The sequence below is a fragment of the Rhodamnia argentea genome, chromosome 2 (assembly GCF_020921035.1).
Source record: "Rhodamnia argentea isolate NSW1041297 chromosome 2, ASM2092103v1, whole genome shotgun sequence".
NCBI lineage: Eukaryota > Viridiplantae > Streptophyta > Magnoliopsida > Myrtales > Myrtaceae > Rhodamnia > Rhodamnia argentea.
In genome coordinates this window covers 22,929,837-22,950,406 of record NC_063151.1, presented here as the reverse complement: position 1 = coordinate 22,950,406, position 20,570 = coordinate 22,929,837, and the positions used below count along the sequence as shown (strand labels likewise).

At 34.9% G+C, this 20,570-nt stretch overlaps 2 protein-coding genes, 1 long non-coding RNA gene and 1 other non-coding gene across 4 annotated transcripts; 1 reads left to right on the top strand and 3 right to left on the bottom strand.

Annotated features, from left to right (window-relative positions):
- Nucleotides 1-1,462: 1,462 nt before the first annotated feature.
- Nucleotides 1,463-2,622, bottom strand: LOC115750721 (abscisic stress-ripening protein 1-like). The gene is given in 3 exon segments (XM_030688241.2): nucleotides 1,463-1,763; nucleotides 1,765-1,908; nucleotides 2,348-2,622. Coding segments are annotated over 3 exon segments (438 nt in total). The 5' UTR covers nucleotides 2,516-2,622; the 3' UTR covers nucleotides 1,463-1,637.
- On the top strand, nucleotides 1,848-19,546 carry LOC115750722. Its single transcript, XR_004016518.2, has 3 exons — nucleotides 1,848-1,985; nucleotides 8,491-8,501; nucleotides 19,192-19,546. It is a non-coding gene; the product is annotated as an uncharacterized LOC115750722 (long non-coding RNA).
- LOC115750774 lies at nucleotides 11,156-11,259 on the bottom strand. Its single transcript, XR_004016527.1, has one exon. It is a non-coding gene; the product is annotated as a small nucleolar RNA R71 (small nucleolar RNA).
- LOC115750717 (abscisic stress-ripening protein 5-like) lies at nucleotides 18,690-20,206 on the bottom strand. Its single transcript, XM_030688236.2, has 2 exons — nucleotides 19,581-20,206; nucleotides 18,690-19,120 (listed from the first exon to the last, which is right to left on the bottom strand). Exons 1-2 carry the CDS (start codon nucleotides 20,094-20,096, stop codon nucleotides 18,938-18,940), a joined length of 699 nt encoding a protein of 232 aa, XP_030544096.1. The 5' UTR covers nucleotides 20,097-20,206; the 3' UTR covers nucleotides 18,690-18,937.
- Nucleotides 20,207-20,570: the final 364 nt, after the last annotated feature.

Genomic DNA, 20,570 nt, shown 5'->3' with positions numbered 1-20,570 from the left:
CTTAGACTCTAATTCTCATGCTATTCTCTAACCACAGTTCAAGTCATTTCAACATGTTTTCATTTGAAATATGGCGAAGAATATATTCGATTCTGCAGTCGCCATCGATAGATAGTACTTATATGTGAAAATCTTTGTGATGTTTAAATCTTTTATCGTCAACTTTACGTTATATTATGAAATAAAGCTTCCTCCACCTCAACTGTGGTTGGTTTAGTGGTGTAGGGCTTATCCCAAATGGTATGAGACCCTCCAGTTATAAGTTCGAATTCCACGTTCTCTCCTTGGCCTCAGCAACCTTTGTTTCTTTGCAGCATTGGTTAGACCATGATGTAGGATAATCCCTCTTCAGATCTAACTGGCACCGTAATGAGGATGGAGTTGAAGGATTGAACAAGAATTATGGCTTAAATTGAACATCCTGTCGCGGGCATGGAACCCCTATAATAACATCTAAAGAGTCGCTGACCGACACTGGTAAATTATTTCAAATATAGGCATCAAAGTAAGTAGTTATTCCTCACTCAACAAATTCTTTCAAACTTTCAATGTGACTACAATGAAAATAAACAAAAAACACATATGGTCAGCTAATCGTTTTAGGGGTTAATACCACGAAAAATTTCAAACTGGTACACTTGCGATAAATTTATCTCAAATTATTATTTTTATTACCAAAAACCTTAAACCGGTACACCTTTGACAAATTTACCCTAAACTGGTACACCCATGATAGATTTACTCTCCGTTAAATTTTATTGTCAAATTGCTAAGTTGGATGACACGTGACAATTGCCGAATGCACACGTTTGGGGTTTTTACCATCTATTTGTCACACATATATCAATTTGAGATTTTTTGTGGTATTAATTCAATTTAATGAAAATTAACGGAAGATAAATTTTTCACATGTGTATCGGTTTGGGATTTTTGATGGTTGAAAAAATAATTTTGGGTAAATTTATCACAAGTGTACCAGTTTGGGAGTTTTTGTGGTAAAAAAAATAGTTTGACGTAAATTTATCACGGGTGTACTGGTTTAGGTTTTTTTTGTGGTTTAAACAAGTATTTGTGGGAGATCAATTGTCAAAGTGTTGTCAAATGCTCCTTGGATCCGTCCACGTAGCATGTATGACCAGTCAATTCTACTCTCCATCAAATTTGGAAAAATGGTGTTCACTATTCGATGCCCAAAAAATAAATAAATGAATTTACACCTCGACCTTTTAAGAAAATCGAGGGTACCCTTGTAGGTGTTATTTCTTATTTCATACATTTTTTGAGTTATAGTTGAATATACATTGCGGTCATCAGGTGACATTCTAGATGTCATGCTACCGCGTTTTGGATGAATTAACATTCGCTAACTTGTTGGACCTATTTTGTGCGGAGACTCTGACATGAATAGGTTTTGGAAAATAAAATTGAATAGTCTCCGTCCCTAAAATAATACGTTGAAAGGTAAACGCAAGAAATATCGGATTATATTATTAAGACACCCCAGGCACAAGCCGTACAAGACAAAGCCCCGATAAACACACAGACTCCTCTCTATCGGGAAGCATTAACCCAGCAGCAGATCCAAGATTCAAGAACCACCCCTCTGCAAAAGTGCGACGACTATGGAGGGCGGTCTCTTAGCTTGGAGGATACTTGGTTAGAGAAAGCAAAATTACATAAACAAGACACAAATCAAGAAGAGAGAGGCGGAGGTCCATCCATGGTTTAGAAGAGATGGTGGTGCTTCTTGCCATGAGCCTCTTTATATTGTTTCTTGGCCTCCTTCTTCTTGTGGTGCTCATGTAAGGCAAACCCCCCGGCTCCGACAGCGGCGGTGGCTGCTACTTCCTCCTTTATCTTGTGCCTGTGGGCGTGCTCTGGGTCCTTCTTGGCCTCATGCTTCTCATGCTGCAGTTTTGCACATCAATAATTAGGAGTCGTGTGAATGAAACAAAATGAGATAAGGTAAAGGGAAAAAAAAGAGAGTTAATGTGTACTCCTTTCATATGGGGTAACTTATAAGTTCAAACAAAATGATTGATTTATTCACTTTGAGCAGAAGTTTTGATCCGGTAGATACTGTTATGGAGTACATCTATGTTTTCTGTTTAAGCCAATTGTGGGAAAATCTTGTTACTCTAGTTGATCGGTGAAGGAAATTTATTGAATTCAGACTATTGCTCATTTATGAGGATGATCCATTCTTGCATGGCATGCCATCATTGAGATCCTTCGCTCCCAATGCTTGTGATCAACCTGATGGTTCAGGTCAATAAGGCGTAGAAGCCAATCCACATATAAAATGGGAAATAATTGCAAGATCAGAGAAGAAGATAATAATTATTACCAAAGCATAAGCACCGGCGGCGGCAGCACCGAGCTTGCCGAGTTGCTCGAGGTGCTTGTGGTGCTTCTCCTCCTTCTTGTAATCAACCGCGGTCTCGGAGTAGACCGCGACGGGTGGCTTATCCTCCTTCTTGTGGTGGAAGTGGTGGTGGTGGTGTCCTTCGGCCATGGTTGGTGGTTGTTTTTGGTGGGATACTAGAATTGACAATGAATCAGGGAAAGGGGTATAGCTGAAGTGTATGGTATGTGTTGTGAGATTGTTTGAGAGGGAGGGGGTGCATTTATAGGGAGAGTTGGCACACGCAAAGTCTCCCATCCGGTCGGGCCGCGTAATTCGACGCGTCTTCATCTTCTTTCAACGAAGCAGTTGTTTGTATGTCAAGCCTAAAAAGAGAACTTAGGGGATAAGTTTTTCATTTTTTGTCCTAGTTGGGGATGTTTTTGGTGGACGAGTACTTATTTGGCAAATAATTTTTATGAGTTGAAAAGGGGAAACGGTCAAAATATTGAGGACATTCCAATTTTGTTTGGATATGTAAAGCAATATGTTGTGAGATTGAGTCCACAAAGAAAATCCGATCCAAGTAATTTTTCTTACTTGAGTATGTTTCTTAATTTGAGTGGTTTCCTAGTTTGATTGGTTTCATACTTTGAGTAACCTTCCTAAACGAGGTTTCTTATAATGGATCCAAATTGTTTGGTAGATTAATTTCCTCGGTTGAAATGAGAAAAGGTAAAAATCTAGAGAAACAAATCTTGTGCATATTTAATGTAATGTATATGTCTTGAATTTGAGTAGGTTTCCTAATTTGAGTGATTTTCTAGTTTGATTTGTTTCCTAGTTTAAGGGCCTGTTTAGTAAAGTTTCTATTCCTCTGTTTCTGTTTTACGGAACAAAAAAGAATCAGAAATATGTTTGATAACACAAATGATTTTGATTTTGATTCTGCTCCCGGGGACACTTTTGGACCAAAAACAAAAAACAAAAAAAAGTTGTTTCTAAAAAAAAAAAAAACTTTTGAGAATAAAAAAGGCAACGATAGTCTTTGTTGGGCGCCCGCGAGACATGGACTGGGTCAACCCAACATTGTCTGGATAATTTTTTAATAAAAATTTCAAAAATTAATAAAAATAAAAAAAAATCAGAAAATGATTAAAAAATTAACAAATGGAAAATGATTAAAAAAAATCTAAAAAAATGGGAAAAAATCAGAAAAAATTCCCAAAAAAAAAAAAAAAAAAACTCAAAACTTAGAAGATGGGCCATTTCAACTAGCCAATCCTATTTTTGATGAGTTTGCTTGTCGGTTTCTCCCAAATGACGATTTTTCCCTCATAGACAAATTGTTCCAAAAATTCCTGAAAATTGCAAAAAAATCTTGAAAAGTAGGAAATGGGTGCATTCAACCGGCCAATCCTATTTTTGGTGATTTTTCCTTTCAATTTTTTCTAAGCCTTGCCTGATTTGTTGTTGTACTATCATGCTGCATTAGTGACCATCCGCACGGTATCCAAGGATAAACTAAGCCACCTAGGTAACAGAGATGGATTTATTCATTCCGAGCAATAAAATACAATTAGAGTCACCTATTTCATCCTTAGCATATGCATAGCCTGAAGAGAAGCATGGGAAAACAATAATTTTAGCGTATTATCCTTCCAAAGAACAAAAAGCATCCCTATTTCGACCAAAAAGATGTCATGGTGCAAGAGGATTACACTTATGGGGTCCGAGAAAATTCATCAAATATGGTTATGTAATTATTTGATTTAAATGACAAATTAGGAAGATAAATTATTTTTCGAAACAGAAATTTTGTGCAATTACCAAACATATTTCTGTTCCCAGAACAAAAATTTTATGCATCTACCAAACGCGTTTTGATTCTCTAAAACTTATCCATGGAACAAAATCAAAAAAATTGATTTTAATTAGAATTACTTTTTTAGAACAGAAACGTTACCAAAAGAATTGATTATAATCAGAATCACTTCTAAAGTAACTTTTTTAGAAGTGATTTTCTATTTTGGATATGAATTACAAAGGAAACCCGATCCAAGTAAGTTTTTTAACTTGAGTGTGTTTCCTAGTTTGATTGGTTTCGTACTTTGAGTAGCTTTCCAAAAAGAGGTTTCTTATCATGGTTACAAATTGTTTTTTTTCTTTTGGTCAAAATGGATACAAATTGTTTAGTAGTCCATTTTCTTGAGTTGAAATGGGAAACGGTGAAAATCTAGAGAAACAAATTTGTGAATATTTAATGTAATGTGTCAAGAATATGTCTCGAATTTGACTACGTTTCTTAATTTGATTTGTTTCCTAGTTTAAGTAACTTTTTTAAAAATGGTTTTCTATTTTGGATAAACATTACAAAGGAAATCCAATCCAAGTTTGTTTTCTAGCTTGAGTATGTTTCCTAATTTGAATGGTTTCCTAATTCGAGTGGTTTCCTAGTTTGAGTAGCTTTACCAAAAGAGGTTTCTCATCTTGGACTCAAATTGTTTGGTAGACTTTTTTTCATGAGTTGGAATGAGAAACTAGGGGTGAGTATAATTCCAAGGTATGCGGGGTAGGTACTAGTTTCCAAAAATTTGAGAACATGTTTCGATGGGTGGACTTGAAACCTGTAATAATTTTTTGCGTTTTTCTTGGTATATATTGTCGTACAATCCTACGGTATTCTATGGTGTCCCATGATTAGTGTGTAATATTAAATCATTAGTTCGAGCTTCCATTTATGAAAATATTTATTATTAGAATTTTTACTTCGTTAATGTTTTATATATTCATCTCTCTAACTATGAATTGTGGTTACTAGATTGTGGCAGCAAGTGGTGGTTATTAAAGCTGGCGATTCACTGCATCGTTAAATTAAAATATAGTTTTGACAAAAAAAATTTAAAATATAGTTGGAAATTGGGAAGACATTGGAACCAATCTCGAAACCCGTGACAAGGTAGGCTCCAAGTTTCAAGGTATGCAAGATAGGTTCCAGGTTCGCAAAAAATGAAGAATCTGTTTTGACGAGTAGGTTTAAGGTTTTAGGTGTAACCTGTATGAAGCTTGGAATCGCTCACCTATGGGAAACAATGAAAATCTAGAGAAACAAATCTTGTGAATATTTAATGTAATGTATAAAGAATATGTCTCGAATTTGAGTAGGTTTCCTAATATGATTGATTTTCTAGTTTGATTTGTTTCCTAGTTTAAGTAACCTTTTTAGAAGTTGTTTTCTATATTGGATACAAATTACAAAGGAAATCCGATTCAATAAGTTTTCTAACTTGAGTATATTTCCGAATTTGATTGGTTTCATATTTTGATTAGCTTTGCTAAAAGATGTTTCTTATCATAGATGCAGATTGTTTGGTAGATTATTTTCCAGAGTTAAAATGGGAAACGAAGAAAATGTAGAGAAACAAATTCGTGAATTTAATGTAATGTATATGTCTCGAATTTGATTAGGTTTCCTAATTTGAGTGATTTCCTAGTTTGATTTGTTTCATAGTTTAAGTAGCTTTTTTAGAAGTGATTTTCTATTTTGGATACGAATTACAAAGGAAACCCAACCCAAGTAAGTTTTTTTAACTTGAGTATGTTTCCTAATTTGAGTGGTTTCCTAGTTTGATTGCTTTTGTACTTTGAGTAGCTTTCCTAAAGGAGGTTTCTTATTATGGATACAAATTGTTTAGTAGACTATTTTCTTGAGTTGAAATGGGAAACATTGAAAATCTAGAGAAACAAATCTTGTGAATATTTAATGTAATGTGTAAAGAATATTTCTCAATTTAAGCAGGTTTCCTAATTTGATTTGTTTTCTAGTTTAAGTAATTTTTTTAGAAGTGGTTTTCTATTTTGGATACAAAATTACAAAGGATATGATCCAAGTAAGTTTTCTAACTTGAGTATATTTCCTAGTTTGAGTAGCTTTCCCAAAAGAGATTTCTTATTATGGATATAAATTGCTTGGTAGACTTTTTTCATGAGTTGAAATGGGTAACTAGGGATGAGCATGGTTCCAACGTAGAATCCGAAACCTAGAACCAGACCGATATGGACCTGTCCGGTTTCAGGTTCCTAGTTCCAAAATATGCAGAGTAGGTACCAGATTCCAAAAATTAGAGAACCTATTCCGACCGGATGGACCTGGAACCCGAAATAATTTTTTGCATTTTTCTTGGTATATATTTTCTCGCAATCCTGCAGTATTCTATGACATCACATGATGAGTATGTAATATTAAATCATTAGTCCGAACTTCTATTTTTGACAATATTTATAACTGAGATTTTTACTTTGTTCATGTTTCATATATATTCGATTGTCTAAATATGAATTATGGTAAGTGGATCATAGTAGCAAATAGTGGCCATTAAAATGTGATAATTCACTGCAATCGTTAAATTAAATTAGAACCTAGGAATGCCTTGGAACCGACCCCTATACCTGTGACATGGTAAGTTCTCGATTTCATGTTCCAAGATATGTATGGTAGGTTTTATGTTCCAAAAAATGCAGAATCTGTTTTAACGTATAAGTTCAAGGTTCTTGGTGAAACCTATATGGAACCTGGAATAGCTTATTTATGGAAGAAGCTGAAAATCTAGAGAAATAAATCTTGTGAATATTTAAAGTAATGTGTAAAGAATATGTCTCGAAATTGAGTAGATTTCCTAATTTGATTGATTTCCTAGTTTAACTAACTTTTTTAGAAGCGGTTTTCTATTTTGGATACAAATTACAAAGGAAAACCTGATCCAAGTAGGTTTTCTAACTTGAGTATGTTTCCCAATTTGATTGTTTCATACTTTGAGTAGCTTTCCTAAAAGAGGTTTCCTATATTGGATATAAATTGTTTGGTAGACTATTTTCCTGAGTTGAAATGGGAAACGATGCAAATCTAAAGAAACTAATTTAATGTAATGTGTCAAGAATATGACTCGAATTTGAGTAGATTTCCTAATTTGAGTGATTTCCTAGTTTGCTTTGTTTCCAAGTTTAAGTAACTTTTTTAGAAGTGGTTTTCTATTTTGGATACAAATTATAAAGGAAATTGATCCAAGTAAGTTTTCTAACTTGAGTATGTTTCCCAATTTGAGTTGTTTCCTAATTTAATTGATTTCATACTTTGAGTAGCTTTTCTAAAAGATGTTTCTTGTCTTGGATACAAATTGTTTAGTAGACTATTTTTTTGAGTTGAAATGGGAAATGATGCAAATCTAGAGAAACAAATCTTATGAATACTTAATGTAATGTGTCAAGAATATGTCTCGAAATTGAGTAGATTTTCTAATTTGAGTGATTCCCTAGTTTGATTTGTTTTCTAGTTTAAGTAACTCTTATAGAAGTGATTTTTTTTTTGGATGCAAATTACTTGGCAGACAACTTTTATGAGTTGAAATGGGAATACACTGAGAATCTTGAGGACATTCCAATCTTGTGAATATTTATTGAAATGTGGTGAGAATATCTCTTGAGACCTAGCCTGTAAATTCGATCCAAGTAGGTTTGAGTGTTTTCCTAGTTTGAGTAGCTTTCCTAAAAACATTTTGTATTATTGATACAAATTTTTTGGCATACAATTTTTTTTTTTATGAGTTAAGAGGGAAACAATGAAAATCTTGAGAACATTCCAATCTTCTGGATATTCGATGTAATATGTTGAGATTATATCTTGAGTTTGAGCCCAAGACCCGATCCAAGTTAGTTTCTTAATTTGACTGGTTTTTTACTTTGATTGGTCTCCTAATTTGAGTAACTTTTCTAAAAGGGGTTTCTTATCAAATAATCACCTAAGTCCAATTAGGGGTTTCTTATCCAATATTTGAGCACATCAAATATCCTAACTTTTGTCGTTTCAATTTTGAATAGTTTCCTAATTTTATTGTCTTTTCTAAAATGGACCAATGTTGTAATGGAGCAAGGTATATCTCTAATGTTCTTATCGTTCTCCATTGATTCTTTTGATAATTTCTTCGCCCCTCCTTAAGCTTGAACCGCAAGATTTTGAAATCTAAAGTTCAAGAGGAGGCTTTATAATGTAAGTGGGTGGTTTTGACTTTTTGATTAAGGAATTCCATCACATGAACCTGCTCTACGGACACTATTAGTTGAAGATCAATGATTAAGGGTTTCATATTGAGAAAAGAAAAATGTTCTTTAAGCATCGTCCATGATTTCATGACAACTTAATTTTCATTTTTGCAATTATTTGAGCACATCAAATATCTAAAGTTCAATTTTCCATCATCGCAATTTCATTTTTTTTCAATTTTTCTTTTCCTACTATACTCTTAGATTGTTTGTAAAACACATGATTTTATATTGGAAGAATTACCAAAAAAGCCTTAAACCTATTGTAATTTGTGTCAATTTAGTCTTAAACTCTTTTTTTTTTTTGCCAATTGAGTCCTAAACTTCTTGCATTTGGGTCAATTCAGTCTATCCAAACAATTTTGACCAGAAATTGCTGACATAAATGCCGATTATCCTCTGTGTAGTAGCTGGTGAGCCTTGGCGACCAGTTGGAGGAAGAAGGAAGGGAAAAACAAATAAAGAGAAAGAAAAGAAAAGAAAAATAAATAAAAATTCACAAACATTAAAATATAATTAAGTCCTCATTAGCGCTGATCGGGCCACTTAGGACGATTGACATCTATGTCAATGATTTTTGCCTAAAATTGAACAAATGGAATGAATTGACAAAAGTACAAAACGTTTAGGGCTCAATTGGCAAAAAAAGGAAAAATTCCAAATAAGGATCCAAAATGTCCTAATTTTTTTAAATAAGGGACTAAAGTGGCATCATAGTTTCAAATAAGGGCCAAGTGGTTATAAATGTTTTAAATAAGGGCTTGACCTAGAAGATCGGTTAAATATTTCGGCCGATTAAGGGCATTTTCGTCAAAATATAATTTTAACCTAATTTTTAATTAAATTAAATTACAAATTTTGGAAGAATAAAAGTTAAAAAAAAAGTGAAACATAGCACCTTTGGCCGTTGTCCCTAATAACTCTATAAAAATAGAGTTATTTTACCTATTTTAGGCAACAAATAATATGATATATGTGAGAAAATATTTGGATTTTCTTCTATTTATTCAAATTTTTCTTATTTGTGCAGGATAACGATATATGGAGAAGATAAGGAAAAAAGAAGGAAATCAAGATGTCACTAGCAGAATTGTTAGAAGATTGCCTTGTTTTTGGGAGCTTTTAATGTTATCCTTAGAAATTTAGTTGTGTTTAGGGTATCTTCATGTAATCTTTAGGAATTTATTTATTTTCAGGAGTCTTGAATGTTACCCTATTTAGAGGATAACATAAAGAGCTTGGGAGACGTTTAGCATTTTTTCTTTTTCATAGTGTTCTTTCATTGTTCTTGGAGTTTTTTAAAGTATTTTGAAGAGAAGACAAAGTGGTGATAGAATTTTTATTCTTTGATTTAAGGCGTTTGATTTAATTTATATTTTTGTTTCTTCTTCTATTATGTTATGATTTTCTTTAGTAAGATTACGATTTAGCCTGACCATGATGATGTGAATTTCGAGATGTTTATGTTCTGCAAGTAATTTCATTCATGTGAGTTATATATTATTGTGCTTAATGCTTTTAAGTGATTGGTCGCCATTTGAATGATCCGATGTGCATGTTTGAGACTGAAAAGTGATAATATGCAATTACTCTTTATAATATATAACTATGAATTAAATGTGGATAGAAATATACCATGTTATGTGTGGCTTTCGCTGATAAGGTGATCTAAAAGATTCATTGTAAACAGGGAATATTCACAGATTTTAAAGCACTTATGTTCATTAAAATTCACATAGAGATATAATGGATTGATAAACTGAGTAGGTTTACTATACCTAGAGATATGATAGTAAATAGCAGAGGAAATTTCGCTGTCACATGTTTCATATCGTTCTTGTATGATTAAAGATCTGAAATTCATGTCTAGCGATTATGGTGAAATCGTATGCTCTAACGTAGTTATTTGATTGATTTACCGCATCTAGTTCCAACCTTTGCCTTTAAGATTGTCAATTTTATTTTTACTTGTTAGATAAATTTTAGAATTAGTCCATTTTTAGTATTGAATTAGTTTATTAATCATTAATCTTTGTGGGATGATATCTTTTCTCATCTTATATTACTTGTTCGACACGTACACTTGCGTTGAGAATTTTACGAACAATTTTTTGGCACCATTGCTAGGGATTGATTGTTAAATACTAATTACTATTGATACCGGATAATTATAGGTTTAATCTAGCTTCTTCTTTTTTTTCTCTCCAAAGTGTAAATCTGTGTATGACACGTAGCCAACAAGGGAAACTTGCTGAGTTTCATCCAGAAATCAAACGTACATTCAAAAGGCGACTAAGAAAATAGAGAAATCACACTGAAAAGATGGGAGATGCTGAAGATCAACGTAGACTCTTGAGAGATTATGATGCGCCAACAGTTTAGGGCACTACATCAAGCATCAGGAGACCTGCAATCCAAACAAACAACTTTGAGATCAAGCCATCACTCATTTAGATGCTTCAACAATCAGTGCAATTTAGTGGGCTATCAAGCGATGATCTAAATGCTCACATCTATGCTTTTCTTGAAATCTATGATACACTTAAATATAATGGAGTTACAGATGATGCTATTAGATTAAGATTATTTCCATTTTCCCTTAGAGACAAAGCTAAGGGATGGCTCTCCTCTCTTTCTGCAAGATCAATCACTACATGGAATGACATGACCCAAAAACTTCTCGGTAAGTTCTTTCCACCTGCAAAGTCTGCAGAAATGCTTAATGATATTACTAATTTTGTGCATATGGATAATGAATCATTGTATGAAGCATGGGAAAGATTCAAGGAGTTTCTTAGGAGATGCCCATATCATGGACTCCCCGTATGGATGCAGGTACAAACTTTTTATAATGTGTCTAGTGCAAATATTCATTCTATGATTGATACAGCTGCAGGGGAAATTATGGATAATAAAACACCAGAAGAAGCCTATAACCTATTAGAGGAAATGGCATACAATAGTTATTAGTGGCCTACTGAGAGGTTACCTGTACGAAAATCTAGCGAAGTTCATGAAGTGGATGCTGTCATCACAATTGCTACACAACTTGAAGTACTCAACAAAAAGATATATAACATGAGTATTTCAGTCATGCAAATTCAGAATATGACATACGATTTTTGAGGTGGAGGACATATTAGTGCAAAGTGTTAGGTAAGTGACATTATTACATAACCTAGTGAAAATGCTAACTTTGTTGGGAATTTTAACGGATCGCAGAATAATCCCTATTCCAACACATACAATCCAGGATGGCGCAATCATCCGAATTTTTCATGGAGTAATCATAATGTGACGAAATTGCCACCGAGACAATTAGAAGATACAAAATATAATCTGGAATATATAGTCACCAAACTTGCTAGCACCACTCATGACTTCATCAAGAGGACAAATGTGAGATGTCAGAACCAAGAGGTTTCAATCAGAAATCTAGAGATGCAAGTGGGTCGGTTAGCAAACATGATGTCAAGAAGACATCAAGGTTCTTTGCCAAGTAACACGGAGAAAAATCCAGTTGAAGATGTAAAAGCTATAACGCTAAGAAGTGGTAAACAAGTGGGAGAAGAAGATGCCAACCAAGAGACTTCTAGAGGCAAAGAAGAGGAAGTCAGTAAACAACCAAAGGAGGCAAGCAAAACCAAACTTTTTCCAGAAAATCCAAAGCCATATGTGCCGCTAGTTCCATTCTCTTAGCGACTTCAGCAGCACAAAATAGATAAGTAATTCTCTAAATTTATTGATGTATTTAAAAAAAAATTACGCATTAACATTCCTTTTGCAGATGCCTCAGCGTAAATGCCGAAAAAAAATAAATCCCTAAAGATAACGTGAAAACATCCCAAACACAACTAAATCTCTAAGGATAACATTAAGAGCTCCTAAAAACAAGGCAATCTTCTAACGATTCTTTTGGTGGCATCTTGATTTCCTTCTTTTTTTCCTTATCTCTCCATATAGTGTTATCCTATAGAAATAAGAAAAATTTGAATTAATAGAAGGAAATCCAAATATTTTCTCACAGATATCACATTATTTATTGCCTAAAATAGGTAAAATAACTCTATTTTTACAGAGTTACCAAACCCCCAAACTTAACATTTTGCTAATCCTCCAGCAAAAGCAACAGATAACCTATTTCAAATTCTTCCATGACGTTATTCCATAATTATTCGAATTCACAATTCAAAGAAAACACAAATTTCATCCAAACATTGAAAATGAGTTAAAACTAATTCTAATTATGTGATCCAAGTGCGTGTGTCCCCATCTTTCCAAATTATATGCATTCTAGATAAATTCACATTGGTATGCAATTTCTCAAAAACTCTCTATAGTATTACCAAATCTCATAAGTTTGCTTTTTATTCCTCTCTCCACTAATGTAAACTAATCATCCAACCAAAAATCAATAGGACTTAAAGCTGGGTTAATGGTGAGATAAAGGTAAATTTAAGCTCAAATGGCCCATCAACACATTGATTTCTAGGATATAATTAAAGCTCATGCTACTATCCCCAATTTCACTCATTGAACATAATCTTTCTACCACCCCTTATAATCACTCATTCATTTTTTTCCCTTTTCTTTCTTCTCTCTCTCTTTTTTTTTTTATCTTTTGTTTCTCTTTATTTTTTCATTGCTTTATGGTGAAGTTCCTCCCTAAGCCTCTCCTAATATAACGCAAACATTCCCAACCCATTGAGTATCAAAAGGCTCACTCAATTGAAAGTTGGATAGGGAACCATAAAAGCAATTCTTTTTTTTAACGACACACCCTAAACAACCATAGCAATTTTTTTCTTTCATGCTCCACCTTTACTCTCAACTTGCAATTATGCTCAAATAAACTTTTATGCTAAAAATCAAAATGTTCATGGGCATGGGAGGATGATGTAATTTGGTAAAAAATGAGCTAAAATTATGCGGGTGTCAATGAAAAATTGGATAAGAATTAAGGCTCAACAAGGTGACTAGAGATAAATAAATAGGGTTGGCTTGAAATGCTCAATTGGTCCAAAAAATTGCCTAAATCATTTTCATAGTCAAATGTAGCCTAGGATTTCGCCTCAAGAGAAAATTAAACAAATTCTAAGATTTGGGTGAGATCTAAGAAAATCACACACTTCACATGAATGTTCTTTGGATGCACATACAACTCAAAAATTAATGGCTTTTAGTTCTCAATAAGTGTATCAACATAATCAAAATCAAAATTAACTCACATAGTTTGACCAATATCTAAATTTTCCTAAGAATCACAAAAATTACAACAAGGAATGCAATCATGAAAGAAAGCATGAATCATGACACAAAATTTAAGATTTGATTTAGTAAAAGTTTTATCTCCCCCCCAAACTTGAATGGAGCCATTGTCCTCAATGCGAAAAACATAAGAAAAACAAGAATAAGAAAACCCCATTGTTTTAAGATGTGTCCATCGGTTGCCTTGATATAGAAAACTCCAACAAGCTGATCTCTTGAGAGAGAAAATTACCTTACATAAAATAGAGAAAAATTATTTTTTTTACTTTTTGCTTCTTCTTTTTTGCAAAAAAAATGAACTTAAAACATTAACGAAGAAACATAGTGAAAACACTTGGGTTGCCTCCCAAGAAGTGCTTGCTTTATAGTTTTTAGCCAAACTATCTCAGATGTCGCTATGTTGGGGGATGGAATTTAATGGTGGTCTTTTGCTTATTGTATCCACCTTCAAAGTAGGGCTTTAGATGTTGACCGTTCACCTTAAATGTGCCCTTGATATCATCTTCAACTTCAAGTGTTCCGTATGGGAGTACTTGTGTGATTGTAAAAGGATCATACCATTGGGACCGTAACTTTCTTGGAAAAAGTTTAAGACGAGAGTTATAAAGTAAAAATTTTTTGCCAATTTCGAACTCTCTTTGGAATACGTGCTTGTCATGCCATCTTTTGTACTCTTCTTATACATCTTAGCATTTTCATAAGCCTCATTGCAAAATTCCTCCAATTCATTCAGTTGCGACAATTTTTCTTCACCTGTGGATTTCATGTCAAAATTTAGAAATTACAAAGGCCAATATGCTCTATGCTCTAATTGCACTGGTAAATGACAAGCTTTTCCAAATACTAGCCTAAAAGGAGACATCCCAATTGGGGTTTTGAAAGCTGTCATATCGGTCCAAAGTGCATCGTCAAGTTTCATTGAATCTTTCCTAGAGGCATTCACTATTTTTTCTAAAATTCTCTTTATTTCACAGTTTGAAACCTCTACTTGACCACTAGTATGAGGATGATAAGGTGTTGCAACCTTATGGGTGACTTCATACTTACTTAAAAGTGCTTCAAATTGTTTATTGCAAAAGTGTGTCCCCATATCACTTATGATTGCCCTAGGTGTGCCGAATCGGATAAAAATATTTTTCTTCAAGAATTTAACCATAACCTTAGCATAATTTATTGGCAATGCTATAGCTTTTACCGACTTAGATACATACTCCCTAGCCACTAAAATGTATAAATTCCCATAAGAAGGTATAAAAGGTCCCATGAAATCAATACCCCAAACATCAAATAATTCACACACAATAATGTTGTTTAAAGGCATCTCATTTTTTCTAGAAATATTCCCCGTTCTCTAATACCGACCACATGAAGCAACATAGGAGTATACAACTTTAAAAAGTGCGGGCCAATAAAGTCCAAACTGTAAAACCATTGCTGCAGTTTTGAGACCGAGAAGTGATAATATGCAATTGCTCGTTATAATATATAATAATGAATTACAATGTGGATAGAAATATACCACATTATTTGTGTGGCTTTTAGTGATAAGGTGATCCAAAAGATTCATTGTAAACTGGGAATATTAATAGATTTTAATGCACTTATGTCTATTTAAATTCACGTAGAGATATAGTGGATTGATAATTTGAGTAGGTTTACTATACCTAAAGATAGGATAGTAAATAGTAGAGAAAATTTCGCTATCACATGTTTGATATCGTTCTTGTTTGTGTAAATATCTGAAATTTATGTCTAGTGGTTACGGTGAAATCAGATTATTTGATTGATTTACCGCATCTAGTTCCGAACTTTTGCCTTTAAGATTGTCAATTTTATTTTATTCTCTATTCTATTTTTTCTTGTTAGATAAATTTGAGACTCAATCCATTTTTAATATTTAATTAGTTTATTAATCATCAATCTCTAGGGGACGATACCTTTTCTCATCATTATGTTACTTGTTCGACACGTACACTTGTGTTGAGAATTTTGCGAACAAGTTTTAACACGTATAGTACTAAAAATCCTAAATTTTTGAGTTGTGTGTGCATCTAGAGAACATTCGTGTGAAGTGTGTGATTTTCTTAGATCTCACCCAAATGTTAGAATTTGTTTGATTTTCTCTTGAGGAGAAATCCTGAGTTACATCTAACTGAGAAAATGATTAAGGCATTTTTTTTTGGACCGATTTAGCCTTTCAATCCAACCCTATTTATTTATCTCTAGTCACCTTGTTGAGCCTTAATTCTTATCCAATTTTTCATTGACACCCACATAATTTTAGCTCATCTTTTACCAAATTATATCATCTTCCCACACCCATGAACATGTTGATTTTTATGATAAAAGTTTTTTTTAGCATAATAGCAAGTTGGGAGGAAGGGTGGAGCATGAAAAAAAATGATTGCTATTGTTGTTTGGGGTGTATCGTTCAAAAACAAAAAATTTACTTTTATGGTTCCCTATCCAACTTTCAACTGAGTGAGCCTTTTGGATACTCAATGGGTTGGGGATGTTCGTGTTACATCAGGAGGGACTTAAGGAGGAACTCAGCCATTTAGCAAAGAAAAAAAAAGGAAGGAAAAAAAGTGAATGAATGATGATAAGTGGTGGTAGAAAGATTATGCTCAAGGATTGAAATTGGGGATAGTGGCATGAGCTGTAATTATATCCTAGAAATTTATGTGTTGATGGGTGATTTGAGCTTAAATTTACCTTTATCTCACCGTTAGCCCAACCTTACATTACAATCTGAGAAAGTCCTATTGATTTTTGGTTGGATGATTAGCTTACAATAGTGGAGAGAGAAGTGAAAAGAAAACTTATGAGATTTGGTCATACTATGTAGAGTTTTTGAGAAGTTGCATACCAATGTGAATTTATCCGGATTGCGTATAATTTAAAAATTTGGGGACACATGCGGATCACATAATTACAATTAGTTTTGATTGTTTTTCAATGTTTGGATGAAATTTGTGTTTTCTTTGAATTGTGAATTCGAACAATTATGGAAGAATCATAGAAGAATTTGATATGTGTTATCTGTTGCTTTTGCTAAAGGACTAACAAAATGTTAAGTTTGGGGGTTTGATAACTCTATAAAAATAGAGTTATTTTACTTATTTTAGGCAACAAATAATGTGATATCCGAAAGAAAATATTTGGATTTCCTTCTATTTATTCAAATTTTCCTTATTTGTGCAGGATAATGATATATGGAGAAGATAAGGAAAAAAGAAGGAAATCAAGATGCCGCTAGCAGAATCGTTAAAAGATTGCCTTGTTTTTTAGGAGCTCTTAATGATATCTTTAGAGATCTGTTTTCTTTTTTACTTTTTAAATGCCGACGGACCTCTCAATTTATTTGCTTTGAATATTCATTGGTCCAGCACAAAACTAAATCAGCTCAAATATCTGTCCATGCCAGCGAATTCTTCGGGACAGTTAGTAAGCTCCCTCGCATGTGAACATTTTTATGCCCTTTGTTCTGGCGATTTTTAGATGCAGACACCATTGATTTTTTTTTTTTAAATCTTTATGTAATTTGGTTGAACCCCTTCATTTCAGATCTGGCGACATCAATCTGGCTCTAAAATCAATGGGTTGAAATTATCTGGTGGTGCTCAGGAGGTGGACATCTATAAAACATAAATAAATGAATAAATAAGCAGATGTGTGTGTGTATATGTGTGTGTGTTACTTAACGTAAAAAAAAGGGATGTTTTCTTCTATATGAGGACCATGCCCCCACACCCCCCCCTCAAAACAAAAAATGTGGCATGTAATTAAGAAGACATTATGTAAACAGATTAGTATATGCCAAGACCCCATTACAGTGGGGTCCCTGTTCTATATTTCGAAAGTAATGGGGCCCCCCCTAGTTTGTGTTTGGTTGATTGGATCAGTGGCCGACTGGACAGATATCTCAATTATTGTGGCTATCCTTGGATGTATTTAGAGAGAGGGGAACTATATAGCTTTCTTATATATTTGCTACTTTATTGCAAACGAGGAAGAAAAGAAAACAGTGTAAAGAAACCACATTTTAAATCCCTACACTTCTAAGAGTTTTCATGATAGGCATCTTTTATTTTATTTTGTCTTATATTCTAATTCTCATGCTATTCTCTAGCCACAGTTTAAGTCAATTCAACATATTTTCATTCAAAATATGGTGAAGAACATATTCAATTCGGCACTCGCCATCGACAAATAGTACCTATATGTAAAAATCTTTGTGACGATAAAATCTTTTGCTATTAACTTTAATTGACTACCTTGTATAGTGAAATAAAAATTCCTCCACCACAACGGTGGTTGGTCTAGTGGTGTAGGGCTTACTCCCAAATGGTATGAGACCCTTTGGTTATATGCTCGAATTCCACGATCTCTCCTCAGCCTCAGGCAACCTTGGTTCCTTCGCAGCATTGGCTCGGCCATGATATAGGATAATCCCTATTCAGATTTCACTGGCATCGTTATGGAGATGGAGGCAACGGATTTGCTGAAAACGAATAAGAATTATGGCTTCTATCGAACATTCTGTCGCAGGCATGGAATCCCTATAATAAACATCTAGAGAGTTGCCAACCAACTCCGGTTAATCATTTCAAATATAGGCATCGCTCAACAAATTCTTTCAAACTTTCTATGTGACTACAACGAAAATGGACAAAATAACATATGGTCAGCTAATCATTTCAAACGTAGTTTTTGTGCGAGATCTATTCTCAAAGTGTGTACCCTTGTAGGTGTTATTTATTATTTCATACATTTTTTGAATTGTAGTTGAATATACATTGCGATCTGGTGATATTCTAGATCTCATGTTGCCACGTTTTGAGTGAATTAACATTCACTAACTTGTTGGATCTACTTTATGCGGAGGCTCTGAGCTGATGGGTTTTGGAAAATAAAATTGAATTTATTCTTTGCACTTAAAATCATAAGTTGAATGGTAAATGCAAGATATATCATAATATCAGAATATAATGTTACTAGACACCAAGATACAGCTGGTACAAGACAAAGCCCAAATACACACACATACTCCACTCTCTCGGGAAGCATTAACAAGCAGCAGAACCAAGATTCAAGAACCGCCCCTCAGCAAAAGTACGACGACCATGGAGGGCAGTCTCGTAACTTGTACGATACTTGGTTAGAGAAGTAAAAATTACATAAACAAGACGCAAAGCAAGAAGAGAGAGACGGAGATTCGTCCATGGTTTAGAAGAGATGGTGGTGCTTCTTGCCATGAGCCTCTTCATCTTCTTCCTTGGACTCCTTCTTCTCGTGGTGCTCATGGAAGGCGAACCCGCCGGCCCCGACGGCAGCGGCGGCGGCTACTTCCTCCTCTATCTTGTGCCTGTGGGCGTGCTCTGGGTCCTTCTTGGCCTCATGCTTCTCATACTGCAGTTTGCACATCATTAATTAGGAATTGTGTGAGTGAAACAAGATGAGATAAGGTAAGAGAAAGACAGGGAGTTCTCTACTACGTATATTTTTTTTATACATGCTCTGAGTATGGTATAAGTTCTAACAAAAAAATTAATTTATTAACTTTGAGCAGAAGTTTTTGATCATACAACTCAGTTTTTTTAAGTCAATTGTGGGGAAATCTCATTCCTCTAGTTGATCGGCGAAGGAAATTTATTGAATTCAAACTATGGCTCATTTACAAGGATTGTCCATTCTTGCATGGCATCCCATCATCATGTCCAGTTGAAATATGTGAGTCTAATCGAGTTCCTTCGCATCCAGTGCTTGTGATCAACCTGATGGTTCAAGTCAATAAGGTGTAGGCGCGAATTTTATCCATACACAAAATGGGAAAAATTGCAAGAAATGAGAAGATGATGATAATTATTACCAAGGCATAAGCACCGGCTGCTGCGGCACCGAGCCCACCGAGTTCCTCGAGGTGCTTGTGGTGCTTCTCCTCCTTCTTGTAATCGACCTCAGGCTCCGTGACCGTGTTCACCTCGGTGGTCTCGGCATAAGCACTGCCGTAGGCAGTCTTGCCGCTGTCAGGGCCACTACCGTAGGCGGTCTCGCCGTAAGCACCGTCAGCGCCACTCCCGTAGGCTGTCTTGGTGCTGTCAGGACCACTGCCGTAGGCGGTGTCGGTATAAGCGCTGTCAGGGCCACTGCCGTAGGCGGTCTTGGTGCTGTCAGGGCCGCTGCCGTAGGCAGTATCGGCATAAGTGCTGTCAGGGCCACCACCGTAGGCGGTCTTGGCGCTGTCAGGGCCACTACCGTAGGCGGTGTCGCCATAAGTGCTATCCGGGCCACTGCCGTAGGCGGTCTCGGAGTAGGCGGGGGCCTCGACAGGTGGCTCTTCCTCCTTCTTGTGGTGGAAGAGGTGGTGGCGGTGTCCTTCGGCCATGGTGGGCGGTCGTTTGTGGTGGGATAGTAGAATTGACAATGAATCAGGGAAAGGAGGATAGCTGAGGTGTATGGTATGTGCTGTGAGATTGTTTGAGAGGGAGTGGGGTATTTGTAGGGAGAGTTGGCTCGCGCAAAGTCTCACATCAATTCGTGCCGACGTGGGAGGCCTTAAAGGCGTGATGGACGGTCAGAATAGGTTGGAGTGGTCCAATTCGATGCATCTTTATCTTCTTTCAATAAAGCAGTTGTTATGAGCAAAAATAAAATAAAAAAACAAAAATAAAGCAGTTGTTTGTATGTCAAGCCAAAAACAATGAAATTACGGGATAAACCTTTCCTCTTTTGTTCTAGTTGGGGGATTATTTTGGGTGGACGAGTATTTATTTGGCAAATTATTTTTATGAGTTGAAACCCAGAAACGCTAAAAACTTTGAGGACATTCCAATTTTGTGTGGATCTGTAAAGTAATATT